This window comes from Marmota monax, unplaced genomic scaffold, assembly GCF_021218885.2.
Source record: "Marmota monax isolate L192 unplaced genomic scaffold, Marmota_monax_Labrador192_F-V1.1 WCK01_AAM20220418_F8-fsc00033, whole genome shotgun sequence".
Taxonomy (NCBI): Eukaryota; Metazoa; Chordata; class Mammalia; order Rodentia; family Sciuridae; genus Marmota; species Marmota monax.
Window position 1 is genome coordinate 1,713,560 of NW_026694282.1, and position 20,424 is coordinate 1,733,983.

At 34.8% G+C, this 20,424-nt stretch overlaps 1 protein-coding gene across 6 annotated transcripts in view; it reads right to left on the reverse strand.

Annotated features, from left to right (window-relative positions):
• The window catches only part of Ttc39b (tetratricopeptide repeat domain 39B), a 125,174-nt gene that overhangs the window by 17,743 nt on the left and 87,007 nt on the right, over positions 1–20,424 (reverse strand). For 5 of the 6 annotated variants that reach the window (XM_046467374.2, XM_046467375.2, XM_046467377.2 and 2 more), the window contains 11 exons: positions 17,472–17,539; positions 14,296–14,360; positions 11,402–11,507; positions 9,984–10,049; positions 8,326–8,434; positions 7,708–7,775; positions 7,558–7,617; positions 5,781–5,942; positions 5,108–5,199; positions 3,925–4,051; positions 1,306–1,414 (listed from right to left, as the gene is read on the reverse strand). In XM_046467374.2, coding sequence (XP_046323330.1) covers positions 1,306–1,414; positions 3,925–4,051; positions 5,108–5,199; positions 5,781–5,942; positions 7,558–7,617; positions 7,708–7,775; positions 8,326–8,434; positions 9,984–10,049; positions 11,402–11,507; positions 14,296–14,360; positions 17,472–17,539 — 1,032 coding nt within the window. Of the gene's footprint in view, positions 1–1,305; positions 1,415–1,762; positions 2,557–3,924; positions 4,052–5,107; positions 5,200–5,780; positions 5,943–7,557; positions 7,618–7,707; positions 7,776–8,325; positions 8,435–9,983; positions 10,050–11,401; positions 11,508–14,295; positions 14,361–17,471; positions 17,540–20,424 lie in introns of those variants that run through there. The other variant, XM_046467378.2, reaches the window with a different exon arrangement.

The window sequence follows — 20,424 nt, forward strand, 5'->3', positions numbered from 1 at the left end:
TGAGGAAGTAATTCAATCCCGGAGGAAGGGAGGGAGGGAGGGAAGAGTTAACTGTTACAGCCCTTCCCACAAACACATAATTCCTTAATTTCTATGCCCATTAAGCAGGTTTATCACCAGGAAAATTTCCATTTTACTTCTGTGGTTATAACATTCCAAAAGATAAGACCATAATTTTGGGATAATACCTAAGTGGTCTTGCATTGATAAGGAACACAATAGAGGCTATCACTGATGGCACTGTCTAACAAAACATAAATCCTCTATTTAAAAAAACAGAATTATGGGCTGGGGATGTGGCTCAAGCGGTAGTGCACTCGCCTGGCATGTGCGGGGCGCTGGGTTCGATCCTCAGCACCACATACAAAATAAAATAAAAGATATTATGTCCACCGAAAACTAAAAAATAAATATTAAAAAATTCTTTTAAAAAAACAGAATTATAAATGTCAGAGCAAGAAAACTCTGGGCATCATTGGCCCAACAGTGCTCTCATTTCAAAAGAAATAGGTGTTTTTCCAGAGTCTGAGGGCTGCAGAGCTGGGGCCACAGACACCATATCTGATGCCCCTGTCATTCTGCCAGCTGCCTCTGGCAAACCTTAGTAAACCACTAACATCACCAAAGGTAATGAGTGAAAAATCAAATGGTGATAAGATCCGAACGTGAAAACAACGATTCCTCAAGTCTCCAGAAACACGCCAACCTGGAGAGCAATCAGGAGGCCTGGAAAGAGTCCCAGCTAAACCAGAAGGAAGAGCCCACATTCTTTGTGCTGCTTTTACATTGGAATGCCTGTCTTTCTCCCTTCATTTTTTTTTAACAGTTTTCTGATACAATTTACATGCTATACATCTTGTTCATGTGAAGTATATAATTCAATCGTTTTTAGTACATTTATATAATTGGGCAACTATCACAATTTTAGAACATTTTCACCCCCCTCCTCAATAAAATGCCGTACACTTTAGCTATCACACCCCACCCCAATTCCTCCATCCCTATCAACTATTAATCTGCTTTCAGTCTTAAACACTGGCCTCTGCTGGGCATGTCATATAAATGAAATCACATAAAAAATGGCCTTTTGTGATTGGCTTCTTTCATTCAGCCCAGTGTTTCCAAGGTTCCTCCTTGTTGCAACATGTCATTCCTCCCTTCATCTTAATTAAAACCACCCTGCAGCAAAAGCTGCTGTCCTCAAGCTGCACACAAATTGACGTGGACAAAGATGCAAGGGAAAAGGCAGGAGAACGGAAATGGAGCACAGAGAAAGATGACTACAGGTTTACTCTTCACACTTACTTTGATTTTGTAAAGCTGCCTCAGCCATTTCAACGGTTACCAAGAGATTTTCAGAAATGTCTTTTCTTTTACCCACTATTGAAAAACCATTCCAGACATACATCATTTCCTAATGAGGAAGAATGAAAATCATTCCCAATTATGTGAGGTTATTCAACATCCCTCATGATCTCAAAAGTACATGCATGTATTTTGCCATGGTTGCTAGGGATCACAAGACAGTATTTAGGGATCATTTTCTTTAGCTTTCTTCATTTGGAATTTAGTGATATAATTTCCCCTTGTTTTATGACACATCTTTTGCCTTTGTACTGGGAAGTAATTCAGTATATATACATTATGATTTTACTGAAAAAATAACTTCTTTGTTCAATAAATATTAAGTAACCATAAGTATTCATTTTTTTAGAATATAAATATAAGTAAATAAAACATTTTTAAATGACACTATGAACAGTTCTGTTTAATATAATTTTTATTGTTACTTTAAAGGGAAATATTTTAAAATGTCTGCCAATTGCTTACATAAACTGTTTCCAAGCCTATCACTGAAAATAAACATTGAAATATTTCACTGGGCTCAGGTTCTTTTATACCATTAAAAATATGTGTTGGTCCAGTAGTGCAATCCAATATGCAAAAGGCACTCATTTAAGCCATATGGCTAAATGACAGCTCCTGAAAATGTAAATTAATGATTTCTCATTGCCTATTATATTCAATTGGCTAACAGATGAGAATTTTTTTTTTAGACCAAAAGCAAATTGCTTTTGCTTGAAAATATTTTACCAGTGTTCCTGATAGTACAGTTCATATTTTGAAGGGTATACAATAAGCAAAGTAATTAGTATCTTTTTTGAAATAAATAAAATTTAAAATATGATAGATATTACTTGAAAAGCCTCTTATCAGGGAAGCAACAGAAATGTAGAAGCCTCATTCAGGCAGAATGGTGGTGAGTTTATTTAATGACACTGAATGCTAAGATCACAGCACTCTGCCTTTCATTTTACATATTTTCTTACTGCTAACAGAGTAAGAGCTCAATTCAATAACTGAGAATATTTTTAAATTGATGATGATTTAAAAAATTTTTATTGATGGAATATTTTATCAGAAGGAGGCAGGCTCAGCTCAGACATGATTACAGTCACAGAAGGAAACTGTCTGATGTTGGTGTTCTCTGGAACTGTTTTAAGTTTGGAACACTTGGGCCTTAGTGGTAGTTGCAAGCCAACTCCTACCTGATACCTGCAAGGGGTTGTAGAGATTCTGTAAGTCAATAACAGAACAAGAAACAACCCAATGAAAAGTTAAGGAAGGATGTAAACAACAATTTACAAAAGAAGAAATAAAAATGAATGAACCCACACACACCAGTTTCAATCCTCAGTACTAAAAATTAAATAAGTAAAATGTTCTTAATGGTACAGCAGCCTGAGTTCAATCCCCAGTAATGCCAAAAAAAACTGCACGAACCCATAAAAACATGCTGAATGGCACCAAAAAGGAAATGCAAATCAAAAGAATAAAATATTGTTGGTAGTAATTTAAATTGGTACAGCTTTTTTTGGAGGGAAATATGGAAATATTTACCAAAATATTAAATGTGTATACCCTTCAACCAGGAATTCCATCTCTAGAAATCATTCTGAGGGAAGTACATATACATGTACAAAAAAAAGGATATTTGCTGTCATGTGTTGTATGTAGTAAAAACCAGAAAAACCTATAGAATAGTTAAAGGGAAATGGCTGAATAAAATCTAGAATAAAAAGGCAAATAGATTCAGGAACCTCCACGAGAGGGCTACAGATATCGACTTGCACTGAACAGCTTTCCTGTGTTGACTACCTTTGCAAAAACTAAACCCTCAAAAGAGTCATGGTAACTCAATATATTCAAATATATCTTTAAAGGAAGGTTTCATTAATTAAATTGAAATTGTGTTTTTCGCAGAGGTCTTACCTAAAAGGCATAATAATTAGGAGTATGAGCTGGAGCAGGACTAAACAGTCACCACCCACTTGGCACTCTTGAGCACTGTAAGGATGGCTATTTCAAACTAACGTGTCATCTAAGTATGAAAGACACACTGACTTCCAAGAACTAGTAAAATATCTTCTGAACAAGTTTTTTCCATTACATGTTGAAATGGCAAAAGTTGGCATATACTGGGTTAAACAAAATACATTCTTAAAATTAATTTCAGGCTTCTTTTTACGTTTTAAATAAGCTATTAGAAAAGGTCTGATTAGATTAGTGGCTCACATTCTATTTCAATTCAGTTTCAATGAAGTCAACTTTCCCTTCTCTCTGCCTAAACTTTCTTATCTATAAAATGGGGCTAACAAGACCACATTCATAGGTATTGTAAAAATTAAATTGATATGGTTCTCTAAAAAAAAATAGCCTTTATCATAATGCCTGGAGTATATCAACTAGTCAAAAAAAATCAGCTATAATTTTTATTATTTGTTAATAAATCACTTAGGTTTACCTTACAAAACAAAATGGTTTTTAAAACAGCTATCTTCCCAACCAAAGTTAACATTCTCCCTGATGCTCTGAGTAAACTATTTCTAGTATGCAAATAATAAGTAAAATAAAAGCACAAACCAGGGCTGGCAGGACGAGCTTTACAGGGTCAGGCAAGGAGGGGGAGTAACGCCGAGCCTTCCTCACTGCAAACTTCTCAGTAGGGAGAGATTTACCAGCAATTCTCTGCTTCAAGCCATCCACCTGTCTGTGAAGATCCCCAACCCCAAAGAAAGGTCAGTAATTACATTATTTACACCTGTGGTTTTCACATTGCAGGGCACACAGCAGCAGCAGATGCTGGGAGCCTGTTTGAAATGCCAAATCTCAGGACCTTCCCTAGACCTACTAAATCAACAATTCCAGTGGTGGGACCAGCAATCAGGAGTCTGATGCACACTCAGCATGTACTCTGATGTACACTCAAGTGAGAATCACTGATTGACACATTTCTTCTAGTCAATTTAGCTAATAAACTACATATATCAAACACAGTCCAGTCAATGTAAACATAAAATTGACAATTCACATAAGAAAACAGGAAATAGTACAAGGTATTTCCTTACAGTGTGGATACCCACAGAGAGGGAACGGAGCACTGAACAGCTTTCCTGTGTTGTTACTGTTCCTATTTGCAAGACTAACACAGATCTATAAAATAATGTGGCACAAGATAGCCACCAATTAAGGCAGACTTTGAGAAAATGTTTCCCAAGCATAGGTGATTTTGGAAATAATCAGTTTAAGATATACACCATATTTATAAACTTCCTCTCAAAATTCTAAAAACTTTCAATTATGAAATTCACAAGCAAATAAAAATGAAAGTAGGGTGCGAAGATTACATGTTCCTGAGGGCATTTTCTTATGCATAATTTTAAGAATATATCAAACAAGTTGTTGAGAAAAGAATTCAAGGAAATATCCAATTACATCACTGAAAGAGTAAGATGAAATAGGAAGGGGGAAATCCAGTATAATTGCACTAGCAAAGCCCCAGTTTAAATTAAAAAAAAAAAAAAAAAGTTTTAAGACATAAATAAAACAATATGTTCTCAAAATTCCCTGTCACACAAGCATATATGCAAAATCCTATCAGAAGAATGGTATTTTGACTCTTGTGTAAATAAATTGTTTAGGGGTTCCCATCTAATAAATATGAAAGTGAATCATGAGGGAGCTCTAAGGAAAAAAGGCAAAAGATGTTCTAGTGTACTGGTTTATATATTCAGGGTCTTTGTTAAAGAATTAGTGTCTTGCCTACCTGAATAAAGTTACCACATTCTCATTGGTTGCCACCACATCTTCCTCAGGAAGCATACTCAAAATTGCAGCTTTCAAAAATACATATGTTGCCTTGAGGAGAAGAAAAGAGCTTGCTATAGTAACATCTTGAGGTACAAGAACTTTCTACCTAGAAAATCAGAAATGAACTACAAATCTTCCAGATATAATATTAAAAGGCATCAAAGAAACCAAAGGAAATAGAAGTTTTAAGTTGTCATTTCCAATCAAGAAAAACACTGACCAATTAATTTAGAGCATTTTCCTATTATATAACTATATCACTCATAGGTGAGAAAGTGGGCAAAATGAATGAAAGCTCACTGTCTCACTCCTCCCAACTTCTCACAAATGAATCCGAATTTATTTTAATTATTATGAAAAGCCTGGTCATCAGGGAACTGGAAAATCTACAAAAAAGTTATCAAGATTACAGTATTGATATGTAATAACTTTAAATATAATTGCAGTTCTTCTTAAAGAGTAAAATCTCTGTTAGAACTCTTTGGATGGCTTTTAAAGCGCATAATACTGACGATAGTGCTAAGTACTAGGTACTTAAGGCACATTCCCTCAATGTCAAACTGCTGAACAAACAATCCTAAGTAAAATTCATCCTGACATTTATAAGCAAATGAAAGCACTACACTTACCTTGGACCATTTACTCTCTTTGCAAAGCAGATCTGAATAGTAATACGCCTGCATCCAGTTTTGTTGGAATACATAAATCCACATTAGCTCCCAGTAACAGAGATGGTGAAACTGTTTCCATTCTTCTTGAACTGAAATGCATTTTCGAAATATCTCTTGTGCCTATAAGTCAATTGCATAAAGCTGATCATCCAGATATTAGACAAGGAGATAATAACCTAATGGAAAAATACATAAAACACTTTGTACAAAAAGAACAAAATTATCACTTATTAAACCACTCAATATGATAAATATGATTCTCTGCTTACATGCAATAATACAGTTAAGTTCTGTCTTTTCATGTAACTTTGTGAGGGACCCTGGCATTTTATAATGTGGGAGTGGGGAAGCACCTTTCCAGATATATAATACCTAAGTCCTTTAAAAAGAAGACTGACAATAATAAAGGTAGAAATTCCAATGGACAAAACACACTATAAACACAGTCCCAGGCACTAGAAGACTGGGAGAAGACATGCCTGCTCACACCTGGCAAAAGGTTAACTAACCCCTTATCAGACATAAATTTTGTAAGATTCTTTAAGATTAGACTCAAAGGGAAAATGATGAAGATTGAAACAAGCAAACCAGAGAAAAAGATATACAAATTACATATATATAAAGAAATTTGTAAACTGGGCAATATAAACATAAAAATCAGATCTGTTATTTATCAATGATCACATTGGCAAAAATTCAGAAGATGGAAAATGTCTAGACTTGACAAAGAGCACTGGAAACAAGCATTCTCATATCTTTACGAGAGTTCACATTGTAAGAACCTTTTAAAAAGGAGGATGTTTTGGCTAGATAGATCAAAATGTAAACATATTCCAATCTAGCCATTCTAATGATCAGAATCTGGCTTAGGTCAATATACTTGTGCACAGAAATGAACATACAATGCTGCTGTCAACAGCATTATTTGTAGTGGACAAATATCTACCAACAGTAGACTTTAGTATAGTATATTCATCCCATAAAATGAAACCAAGCCATCAGAAAGAGTGAAGGAAATTTATATATACTGACCTGGAGAAAGATCCAAGATGTATTGTAAACAAGGAAAAAAAAAAATCACAGAAAAATATACATGTTTGATCTCATTTGTGTGTGTATGCACATAAAAGGCTCCTCGCTCTTACATCTTCAGGGAACTTGTGAATAAGATTCTTTGATGAAGAGCCCATACACAATACAATGGAACTGCATCTTATATAGGTCCTACATTCCAAAGGTAATGTATACAATGCAGTAATTGATAACAATCAAAAATTTTTGAAAATGCCTCAGAGGGCTGAGGATGTGGCTCAAGCGGTAGCTCTTGGCATGAGGGCGGCCCGGGTTCAATCCTCAGCACCACATACAAACAAAGATGTTGTGTCCGCCAATAACTAAAAAATAAATATTAAAATTCTCTGTCTCTCTCTCTCTCTGTTTCTCTCTTAAAAAAAAAAAAGAAAGAGAAAAAGAAAATGCCTCAGACTACTCACCTGTTATTTTGTATATTCTACTCTGAACTGTCTCATGCATTTTATGTGTAAGGTTGCTCTCAGTAACCTACTATATATAATAGGATATATACACAAGTTAAAATGTTGGCCTTTTAATTAAAATGTCTTTTTCTTTGTTTTTAGCTAGTCCACATAGTTGGATTTACTTATGTAGAATGGCTGTGTGATGCAACTCTACCACACAGATAGCTCCCCCAAACAACTCCCAGCAAAAAAGTTACCTCTTCAATATTCCCTTTCAGCAACTCGATTCGGGCATGATAAAACAACATGAGTGAGCCCTGTACAGAAAGGAAGAAAACACACTGTTCAACGGTCAACGCTGACTGATTGATTATGGTTGAAATATACAATTGAAATACCAAACATACGTTTGGAAACTGCTGGAGGAAGGGTGCAAGGAGACTCTCTGCTTCCCCAACATTCACTTCTCCTGTACCTAGAAATTCAACAGGAAAAACCTCAGTCTTCATGAAACATGGCAGGTGTTTATAACTCTCTCTCCATATTTCACTAACATGTAGTAAAGACATATTCATGGAAAAATGAAAATGATTACTTTCTCATTTTTCACATCTGAGAAATAAAGACAAGTGTCATCTATGACTATTTTAGACAGCCCTGGGTCAGATGAATTCTTGAGAATAGAGGCAGCTTTCTAAAATTCCTAATTTCCTAATTGGAATTTCTGCTTTCAATAGCAATATTAATTTATTTTAGTCAAAAAATTAACCTAACACAAAATAAATCTAAAAATGATTAAATAGATTACTTTAATGCAGAAATTTTAGTTAAGAAAAAGAAAAATCTTCAATGAAAGAAAGGAGCCCACTCCCTGTCAAATGTCACTATGACAACGTCACTATTTTCCATCTTTACTCAAAAAAAAGCAAACAGGCAGAAAGTACTAACTGATTTTTCTACATTTTTACTTATTCAGATTAAAGATAACCAACTTTCAATGAAGCATAATATAATCTACACCTTACCAAGTATGAGGGAGATATAAGTGTGGAAAGCCAGGATGGTTAGGCAGCACAGTGAAGACCTCATGCTTCTTCCCGATGCACCTTCCCGAAGCTGCAGGAGGCCCAACTCCTATGTGAATCAATCATAATTAAAAGATTATAAATGAAAACTATCACATGTTAATTAATTTATTTCTGCCCTCCATGAAGGTGGGGTATTTTAGAAGTTTAAAATAGTGGTAAAGCTCAACTAGAAACAAACTTCATATTTTGACTGGCATAACACAATCTCACCAATTCTTTTGTATTATGTGATTTTAGCAAGATAATAAGGCAGTGCTCACTTCATAAACATGCTATATTTCTCTAATAAAAATATATACTTATTAAAACATACTGAGGATTCAAGTGCAAAGCACTCTGGTGAGTATGTCTGCAAAGACCCTGCCATCAACTGAGGAAGACAGCACATGAACACCTGAACGAATGAATGATTCTGAAAGTTAGGAATGCTTGAGCCTGTTGGGGGACTAATGGAAAGCTTTGTGGAATGGGTGGCATTTATTTCAAATCCAGTTAATGGAGAGACTCTCCATTATTGGGAGGAAGCTCATTGTGGAAGATGTCTGAAAACGGAGACAAGCAGAAGCACAAAACCAGGAAAGCTCAGGGCCTGTTTAAGGAACAACTAACGGTTCAGTTCAGCATGAGTATTGAGATTATGGGGACCTTTAAGCCATGTTAGAGTCTGGACTTTATTCAAGAGGTGAACTTGGGGCTGAGGAAGTAGTTCAGTGGTAGAGCACTTGCCAGACTTGCATAAGACCCTGGAGTCAGTTCCAGTATCATAGGGAAGGAGGGGGAGAAGGTAACTGGGAGCTACTGAAGGAATAAGGTGGAAGATGAATGGTTAAGGAGTAGGATAAAAATGTACCGAGTCAAAATATATATATATATATATATATATATATATATAAACAAAACCTATCATAAAGAGATCACCACAAATACATAATAGCCTAGGAAGAATATGGACAGTGGAATAAACGTTTTTTCTTTCATTTATTCATTACATGTCTCAAAACCTGCTCTTTGACTAAAAGAAACAGTTTTTGCAAATAGACAACTCTTTTAATAGCATACTGAGTGTTATGATTAATAAATGCTATATACTTGCTACGAAACAACCACCACACAGAAACTGAATGAATAAAACTCACGGAAAGCAAATTTTCTCACTTAGTTCCACAGTGAAACTAGTAAAAAATATGGAAATCCAAAATATTGCCACTATATTTAATCCATGCTATTAATCTGTCAGAATTATAAACTATTAGATATGGAAATCTATCCCAATTTCTTTGTTTTACAGAAGATAACTCTGGGGTTAGTAAAATAATAAGGAAGTAGTTTAACCACATAGAAGTTATAAAGATCCAGCAAGCAGCAATATCAGTAAAACATAATTTTTAAACCCAGAATCTAGGTAAGAAAGATGAGATTTTAAACTTTCAACAGAAAATCCACGCTTAATTCCTGAAAGACATGATCAAGACCAATGGTTCTTTATTGTCCTACAAACAAATTTCCAATCATTTTCATGCTATTTGGAAGGACAAGTTACAATATTCTCATAGTTAATAAATAATGCCAAAATTAATATAAAATTAAATTTGTACCCTGTTTCCAGAAAATCCAATAAATTCTAATAATCGGATAATCCTTGCTGGTAAAAGAGACAGCATCTGTAAGGGGGAAAAGAAAAACATACATATATATATTTTTGTGTATGCGTGTGTGTGTTAGTATATCTAACTATACACAAACAGTAACTACCAACAACTTGTAAATTTTTAATGTTTCAGTAATATGAAAAATTAGAAACAAGTTTAAACACTAGATATGTCTCAATCACCACATACTATAATAATTATGAATTTCATTTACTAAAGTAAAGAACCTTAAAAAAATCCTTTTTTGAAGGAGAAAACAAAGTCTGTCCCTTCAGTGGTTCTCTAAAGAACACTGGCTTATAGCTTCTTCTATATGGAGTGATAAAATGATAGCAATTTTATTCCTTAGCACCCTTTCTAGACAAGATTTCTTCTTAAGTTTCTTTCCTAGAAAGAGAAATCTTTAGTATTCTGGGCAATATACAGACCCTACTTGGAAGTGAACAGCTACAGTACTACGGCTCCTTTTTGGTTCATCCCTGAAGTAAGGGAGGAAGGGAAATTCTCCCTGTGAGTAGTGAGAATCTGGTAAACAGAGCCAGGGCAGTGCATCTGGAAAACAATTTGCTTGAAAGCAGAAATAGTCATATGTGTCTATGTACTAATTCATGGCCTATGGTCAATGGTTTGGCTCAGGGGCTTGGAAGGAACGTGATTGGAAAATTGATGGCAAAAATGTCTGGGGCAGAGATGGTGGACAGGCTTCTCCAAATAGGCAGAAAATATGAAGATATATGGGTCCCCTATGAATGCTGCAGATTTTAATAACCAGTGGGTACACGGACATGAACAGGCCTCTTTTTCTGGCTACTAGTCATAGCACAATAGGTTCATAAAAAATGTCCCTGGTGGTCCATACACTCATAGATATGATTCTCTTTATCACGTTCTCATGAATTCCAATAAAATCTTCATAATATTTCAAAATCTCTAAATAATATATTGGAGACTCTCCATTTCCCTAGAGATCATCAAAAATTATTTATCAAGCTATATCACTCCCTTTTATATTTTCAATCCCAGAGCCATCATTGATTATTACAGCAACAATATTTCTGATGTGGAAATGGAACTAGATTCTAAGCTTCTTGTTACTAAAAGTCTTACTAGTCCACTAAGAGTGCTGCATGCTTCTCTTACACTGTACAATCCAAAGCCTCCCTGAACACATGTATAGCTTTACTACACACAGTAGCCAAAGTCCGGCTGGGTAAAAAAACAAACAAACAAAAATGGACCCACTTTAGCCACTTATCCCCTAAACCCAAGTGTGAGTTAAGAATAAGGTCCAAGTGCAATCAAGAAGGTAATGAAAACCTTAGGTTTTCTACAAAAAACTGGTTTCTACAGAATTATTACCTTACCAAGTTAAAGGCCCCTGTTCCAAGCTTGACACCTCCTTCAAACTCATAGAAGAATTCTTGCTCGAGTTTATTCTTCTGAATTACATGCAGGATAGAAAGACATTCTCTGGATTGAAGAAAAAAGATTATAACATAAGTTTTCCATAACTTAAAATAAATGTTAAATCAAATTTTACACTTGCACACTATAAATGTCATTAGACAAAATACCACAGAATGTTTAAATGGATAATGCTATGCTAAATTTTCTCTTAAGGCCATCTGGGAAGAATTATTAAGGAAAAAGAAAACACCCATTTTTATCAGGACCAATCTTTTTGGGAGTAAAGGAAGCTCAATCATCAGCAAGTTTACATAGTCAAAAGAAAAAGCAGTCAATAGAAACTAACTCTACGATGACACAGATGTTGAGATAATGTCCAATCTGAAAAAATTTTTCTTTTTTAAAAAAATACCTCAGTAGCCTATTGAACAAAATCAGGCAGACTAATATGTAATTTAGGAGTTCCAGAAGGAAAGGACAGAGTAATGGGGAGGGGGGGAAATTTTTTTAAATAAATAAATATATATCTGAAGGAATAATGACCATAGATCTCTCAGAATCATACTTTGGCATACCATAGTCAAAGTGATGAGACTCAAAACACAAAATAGTCTTCAAAGAGCCAGATGAAATGACACATTAAATAAGAAGAATGATAGTACAAATGACAACTAACTTCGGATCACCAACAACAAAGACCTTAATACAATGGATAGCAGTTTCAGAAGGCTGAAAAAAGAAATAAACGAACCTGTTGATTCAGTATAGTAAATACTTAGCAAAAGTATCCTTGAAAATGAAGGAAAAAAGAAAGACAATTCAAATAAATGAAAATTTTTTGAAAGCAGACATACACAAGAAATGCTAAAGTCCTTCAGTCTGAAAATAAACAGAAATGAATGAATTATACTAAAAATGGTGATTTTTTGAGTAAAGAGAGAAGACAACACCAAACTATTTAAGGCTGCCGTGGTACTGCCAGGGGGGGCTTCTAACATACATAACTGTACTATATATCATAAGAATATTGCAAGAGAAGTGCAAATTAAAACTACACTGAGATTTCATCTCATTCCAGTCAGAATTGCAAATATCAAGAATACAAGTAACAACAAATGTTGACGAAGATGTGGGAGAAAAGGTAAACTCATATTGCTTGTGGGACTGCAAATTATGGAAAAACACTATGGAAAGCAGTACGGAGATTCCTTAGAAAACACGAATGGAACCACCATTTGACCCAGTTATCCCATTCCTTGGTATATATCCAAAAACTTAAAATCAGAATACTATATTGACATGGCCACATCAATGTCAGGTCAATTCCCAATAGCTAAGCTGTGGTAACAACCTAGATGCCCTTCAACAGACGATGGATTTAAAAAATGTGGTACATACACAAAACAGAATATTACCCAGCCAACAAGAAGAATGAAATGATGGCATTTGCCAGTAAATGGATGTTAAGTAAAATAAGCCAATCCCACAAAACCAAAGGCTGAATGTTTTCTCTGATATGTGGATGCTAACTCACATGGGCAGGGTGGGAGAGGGAGTATCTCCAAATCAGGCGGGGAAGGGAGAGGGGACAGGAATGGGAAAGACAGTACAATGAGTTGGAATTAACTTTCCTATCTTCTTATATGAATACACAACCAGCATAACTCCACATCACATTCAAACACGAAAATGGGAAGTTATACTCTATGTATGTATGATATGTCAAAATACATTCTACTGCCATGCATAACTAAAAAGAACAAATAAATAATTTTTAAAAAAGAACATTACAAAGGATAGCAAGTGGGAAATGAAACTGTACTTCTACAAAGTTCTACTTTATATGCAATGATACAATATTAACTCTAAATTGACTGTGATAAGGTTAAAAGGAGATTAAAATCACTATAGCAACTTCTGAAACAAATCTGAGATGTAACTAAGAAGACAAGGCTTACATGGAATTTAATTTTTTTGTTCAAGCAAAATCAGACAGGAAAATGGGGGGTAAATAGATGAGACAAAAGAAGGCAAAATGGCAGTCACAATATCAATCATCCAATTATGTGCATTTACAAGAAATGCAACTTAAACATATAAACAAGGGTAGATTTAAAGTAAAATATATATATATATATATATATATATATATATATATATATATATATCGTACAAAGACTTATAAAAAAAGCATGATTGGCTATATTAATATTATAAAAATACATTTTAAGACAAGGAATACTACGAGAGCTAAATTGGGACATTTTATAATGAAAAAAAAAGGTAATTCATTCGGGAAACAGAACAATTATAAATATACATGAGCCTACCAGAGGTCCTAAATATCTACAGCAAATACTGATAGAACTAAAGGGAGAAATGGATGACTCCACATTCCAAGTTGGAAACTTCAACACTCTCATGAGCTGGTAGAAAAACTAGATAAAAATCACTAAGTATACAGAAGACATGAACAACTCTATGAGCCACCTAAATTGAACATTTTTATCCACTGCAATTCTAGGGGGCAGAGTTGCTCTAGAGTCTGGACCAAAGACATACCTGTTATTTGAAATGTATAAGTTATCCTTAGGAGTGAGAAACTAGGATTATCTGAGCAGAAATCATAACAGTCACTTTCTTTCCTGCTGTTTTGCTCTTAAATTTTTATTTAAACTTAAATTCTATTGCCTTATGGCACTGAAAACATACTCAACCAAAAATCAAGTGCATTTTTACCAATACTAAAAATTTTTTTAACTTATCACATTAAGTTTATGAGAATTTTGAAAAACAAAGTAATGTAAGCACAAAAATCATTTAAAAGTCATGTTTTGCTTTTTAAACTTACTTATATATTTGGTAACTTGTTCTAATTTTGAGTCCACCTTTGATGAAGTTGATCATATTTTCATCCTGAAAATAAGTCAATTAAATAAATATATCACTTAGCAAAAAATTTTAAATTGTTCCAACACTTGCATATTTGTGCAACTAGGGGGAAAAATACTATCTTTTTGAGGACACAGTATTGAAATTAACACATGCTTCTTGCTTAACATTTGGAATGTACCTTTTTGTAATTTTTCTTACAAGTTAGAAAACAATGAAAGTATTTTTTAAATCCTTGTATCACTTTATATTTCTAAGGAACAAATCCTCACTAATTAAGGGCCAAATGTAGTCCAAACTTACTTTAATAAATATCATCATTTACTGATCAATGTTCTTTTGGTTTCATTCAAATTCAAAATAATCGATTTAAAGTATTTGTTCTAAGGCCAAATTTTCTCATTCATCATATCCAGTAAATGGAACTATGTTTCCTCTTTCACAGGGTACTTGAGCTGGCAGAGCCTGTTTAACATTGTGAATTTCATTCATACACATTTCTAGACCAAAATAACTGGTCTGGATTCTGAAGTGGCTATCACTAATGTGCAATTTTGTTTTGAGGAGATGGAGGGTAGCATCACTTTGTTTTTTTTTTTTGTTTTTTTTTTTTTTTTTTTTTTTTGCCTGATGATCATTGACCATACAATTGAGGCAATTAGCCTAGATAAATGGCATTTTCAAGGTCAGCATTCTAAGACAGTCTCTTAATAAATTATATTAAATAACCACTGGAAGAAGGTTATTTTAATAGATGGTACTAATAGAGACAGTGCCATGCTTCACATTTCCAGGGAGGAAGTTTTCTAATCTATTGTTATCAGAAAAAAGCTCTGATATTTACTTCTTGTATATCTTAAGCATCCTTCTGAAGCAAAAGATAAACTCAGTTCACTAATTTCATTCGCTACTGAAATATTTAATATTCCAAATGTCATATAAGAATCAGTAGATACAAAATTCACTATGCAATTTAAATGTTTATCACATTATTTTAAGGAATCCTATAATTATATAAGTTCTAACACTAGTCAGGAAAGAATTTCCTGGGTTAGATTAAAATCTGACATAAGAGTATTTCATTTCACAGTTCATCAAATATTTACTGAATGTCTGTGTTACACCAGGCACCTGAATGCAAAAACAGAGATGAAGGCATGCACAGCTTCTCATGAAAGCACAAAATGGAGATATGTGGAAGGCCAGAAAAATACTCTTGAAGTATCAGTGCTTAAAGTTTAAAAAAAAAAAAAAAATTGGAAGTGGCCAGGTGAAAAAAAGGCAAAGCAAATGTGAACTTTCAAACAAAGGAAAACTGAAAGAGAAAAGCCAAGAAGCATTAAAAGTCATGATGTGTTCGGCTGGGGATGTGGCTCAAGCGGTAGCGCGCTCGCCTGGCATGCGTGCGGCCCAGGTTCAATCCTCAGCACCACATACAAACAAAGATGTTGTGTCCGCCGAAAACTAAAAAAGAAATATTAAAAAAATTCTCTCTCTCTCAAAAAAAAAAAAAAAAAAAAGTCATGATGTGCATGGCCACCTGTGCATACATACACCAGCACTGCTAAGGAAAGCAGTGGTCAAGGAGGAAGAAAGCTACCTCTCCCCTCATGCCACTCAAGTATGCAACATTCCTATCAGTAACACCTGAAGGCAGGGAGTCTGGAATTTGGGGAGAAACACCTTCCCAACTTGTGATATTCTGACAGAGGACACTGCCATGGTCAGTAAGAGTGACTAAATGCTGAAACAGAGAAAAGGCAAGGTCAGAGTCTTCATTGTTTAAAATATACTCAATGACAGAGTGAAGAATGAGTGGGAGATAAATGGAAATTAGAGATAGTCACTAGATTGCTGCACAGTCCAGGCAAGAGCTGATGAGCAACTCCACTGCAACAATGAGAGTCACAACAAAGTAGAGATGTAGCTAAGCAATCTTTAAAAGGCAAAAGCAGCATGAATATGAAAGTGATATGAGGCACAAGGAAGAGTGGAAAATTATGTACATTTTCTAGCTGTTAAATTTTAACTCCCCAAATATAAAATAAGTTTTCAAATCCCATATTCAAATGTCTAATCCCCATTGGAAAACACATCAGAAAAAAAACAGGGGCCTCTGTGGATAGCTTCATATTGTTTACTAAGATAGTAAAATTGTTGTTATTAGCCAGACTGTGTAATGTACAGGGTTTTAGAAAATACCACACTGATTCACTTTTACTAAACCAAAATCTAACCTAAGAGGTCAACTTCCAGAAAAAGAGAGAAGCAATTCTCAAAAAAATACAAAAGATTTTAGAGTGGAAGATTTATCATTTTATAGTTGAGTTTCTTTCTGTCTCTCCTTATACTCCTGACCCCACCCCTATAGCCTTCACTATCACCTTAGAGGCTACCATGTGCAAATATAATTTTTTGGAAGTACTGGAAAATACAGAGATAGGCAAAATACCAACTATAACGGTTCTTAGAGGTGAAATTAAAGTGCCTCATGAGAAAAAGATTCATTGTTTTATTTAGTAACTTTAAAACTTTCCTTTCAGAAGGAAGAACTAAAAGAAAGGGGTCTAAGAATAGAAAGTGGGGAAAAATAATATTTGAAGTATCCACAAAAAATGTGGTTATTGATATATGCAAGATGGAGCTTCACTGAAGCAAGAAGGAATAGCCAGGCTGGAGATGCAGTTCAGTGGTCCAGCAATCTCCTAGCACATGCAAAACCCTGAGAGAAGGGAAGGCAGGAAGGGCCATTAGGAATAAGGGGCCTTCCTCTGCCTGGGCCACTTTGGTGGGAGGCCCTCTATCATAAGAAAGTACAAAATGGAATAATCTCAGTTTTCACATGGAAAAGCAGTCTGAAATTAGGTGTGGCCTTTATAATAAAAGGCATTTCTTTATAAGGCAGTAAGTCCCATTAGACTGAAAAGCTCAAAATAGACTCTGAAGTACATTTGAGTAGATAAAAAGTTCTCTGGAGGTTTTTTTACAGCCAAAGTTTATCAGAATAACAAATATTTTTCATTAACCCTGTAAGACAAAATAACTGGAGCACTAACACTTGACTGAGTCACATTTTTTTATGCAGTATTAGCAGGCTTCTCAGCCAATACCAATTCTAAGACAGACATTCATTACCTGCACAAAGGTGAGTGCTGCTTTCTGTAGAAGACACTCAGCATAACAGATTTCAGCATGCATCTCCTCTATTAAAAAATAAATAAAAATATGTTAAGAAAAATCCCAAGTCCACAGTAATTGCCATAGATATTCAGAAAAGACTGATAAATAAATGATCCCAAAAGAGACATTAACACCTAGATTGCTTTTGTTCTTCCATAAAAGGGATACATAAACCCATTATTAGTGCTGATTCAGCAACATTCCTCTGGAATGTATGCAAAGTTCAGGGAAGTCATCATTGGCCCCATTCAAACACAACAGGAGTCCACATTTGATGTCCAAAACCCAAATTTGGCTCATAAGGAGAACCAATATTTAAGTCTTTAAAAAAAAAAAACAAAAAAACAAAAAAAAACACTTTTTTAACTTAACAGTAACACTAAAGTTTAACACAGTTGTAAAGTTTGAAAAAAACCTATATGAAACTTATAAACTCTAACTTCTAAAATATGAAGGTATGACAAACATGACAATGACTAGAAACATTATTAACCTGAAGTGAATGCATCAATTCTCCAGAGCTCTCTGAAAACGAACTCAGGTCAGGGTTCTGCACACAAATCAAACTTGATCTAAAGAGAGTCAGGACTATTCCAGTTTTAGGGTAACTTTATCATTAGATATCCAGCACAAAAACAAGATGCCTTGCAAAAGGGGGTTGTGGAGGCTATGTATGTCCCAGGGATATGTGGAATGCCCCCAAAACACATTCCTTATTTTCTTAAATAATCTATTATACTTGCAGAGATTAGGGAGACAAATCTTGCATGTTTGCTTAAACACAATCAGCAGATTCCTGCTTTCTCAGTGGATTGCAAATCAGTATGTTATTTAAGTACTTGAGTTTGGAGAAAAGGCTTTGCCATGTTCTAGCTATAGAACCTTGTGCAAGCTAGCCTTTCTTTCTCTATTGGTTGCCTCATTTATAAAATCCACTAATAATGTCTCTATTTCACAGGTGAAGGATTAAATGAGGCACTGCATGTAGAGTTCACTATACACAGTAAACACTTGATAAATGTTAGCTACTTACACTAAGATTACTGTCTTTGACCAATGTGCATTTTGGTAAAAACTTAGAAAGCAGAAAGCATTTTTATGACAAGTAAGTGATGGAAAAACAGGGTATATGTCTGTATAATTGTAAATGCTATTGATCAAAATAGATAAGAATGTGTCACCTTTCAATTACTTACACACACACACACACACACACACATACACACACACATAACCCATTGGCTCTTTCATATGAGTTCAACTTCTTGCTGTGCTCATATTCCAAATGTTCAATTTATGAAGAAGTATATAAGCATCTAAGATCCCCAACAGCACACAGACAGGTCCAAACCCACAACAAGCAGTATTTGGGGACCTATACCTGCCTGTGTGTATCCCAGCAGGATCAATAATCAGAGCTGCAGTTCTTTAGAACACCTTCCCTAAAAATGTGCCTCTTGATTTTTTCAGTGTTTCAATGGAATAAAAACTGATAACTTTTATTTTTAGAGTCACAAGAATATCCTCTTCCTAGGTAAGTCTATAACACAGTGAGAACTTTCAGGGGCTATTAACACTGTGCTAAGGATCAGATTGCTGGTGTGGGGCATGTGCAGAGGGGATCAGCAGGAAAAAAGGCATGGAGCAAGAAAAGCCCAGGCCACCTTTGGCTGTAGAACGTGGTGTACAGTCAAGGAAGAGAGAGCAATGAGGTTGGAAAGGTAAGTAGGAGTTAAACTATGGATGACCTTGACTGTCACAGTCTGCCCTGGATTCAGTAGATAACCATGAGTCCCTGAAAACATATGAAAAGAAGAGTGAATGGATTATGGTTAGGTTAACAATGGACAAATCAAAGAGCAACATAAAAGATGTAACAAGAAAGCAAAGTGAAAAAGGCATGAGAATTCCAATTCTATATTCCACATGTAAGTATTCTTCATATTATAGCTCACATCCTAGACATTGCATTTAAATATCTCTTTTTAAAGTCAATTTGAAACCCGTTCAGCACAATCCGCCAGCCATGAGAGAAGAGCAGGTGTGTTCCACATTAAGCCCATGAAAAGTTTAATGAAATATACTCATTCCTGCAGACAACCAGACACTCAACGATGTAAATGAAAATTACCAAGAGGGAAAACAAATCACATACTAAAACGACAATGTTTTGACATGCTCTCTTGAACACAAAGTCTGTCTGGGTTGTAGTGACAGCCAAGCTCACTGGGAAGAAAAAAGCAACTTAATTTATACAAGTCTTATTTCTTCCTTTACTGTGGATGATTTACATAGGGCAGTTCTCTGGTTCTCAAAATTAGTATTGGGCACTTATAAATAGGCACTAGTAGAATGCCACTGAATTATAAAACCCTTAGGCCACTGAAGGAAATAAATTCATGGTGCACTGAAATGTTAGCCAAGTACAGCTTTTAGGTATAAAGTCTATATTTCAGAATAGACTATAGCCACAGTCTATACAATTTTTATAATTAGCCAAAGTTTTCTACCTCATTCCAGACTTCCTGAAGTGCACTATCCAAAGAAATTATAAAAGGATAAGAACAGAGTAACATTTGTTTTTAAGATGTTTAACACAGGAGTGATCCCACATTTTCCTCACCCATTTTTTAGCTACCTACAGGAACAAGTATGTGTAATAGAGAGAGCTGGGCTACCAGGAAAGGCACATCAGCTTTAAACCCTGCTCTGAAAGGTGGGTGACCTAGACCACCTATCCAATCTCTCCAAACATTAGCTCCTAGTTTAATGAGGAGGTTACATGGAATAGATTGGTTAATGTTTGGCACATAGAAAGTATTTTTTAATGGTTATTATCATATCATTTTTTAAATTACTATTTATACTCACATCATGTCATTCTCCCTAAAACTAAGGTTAAAAAAAT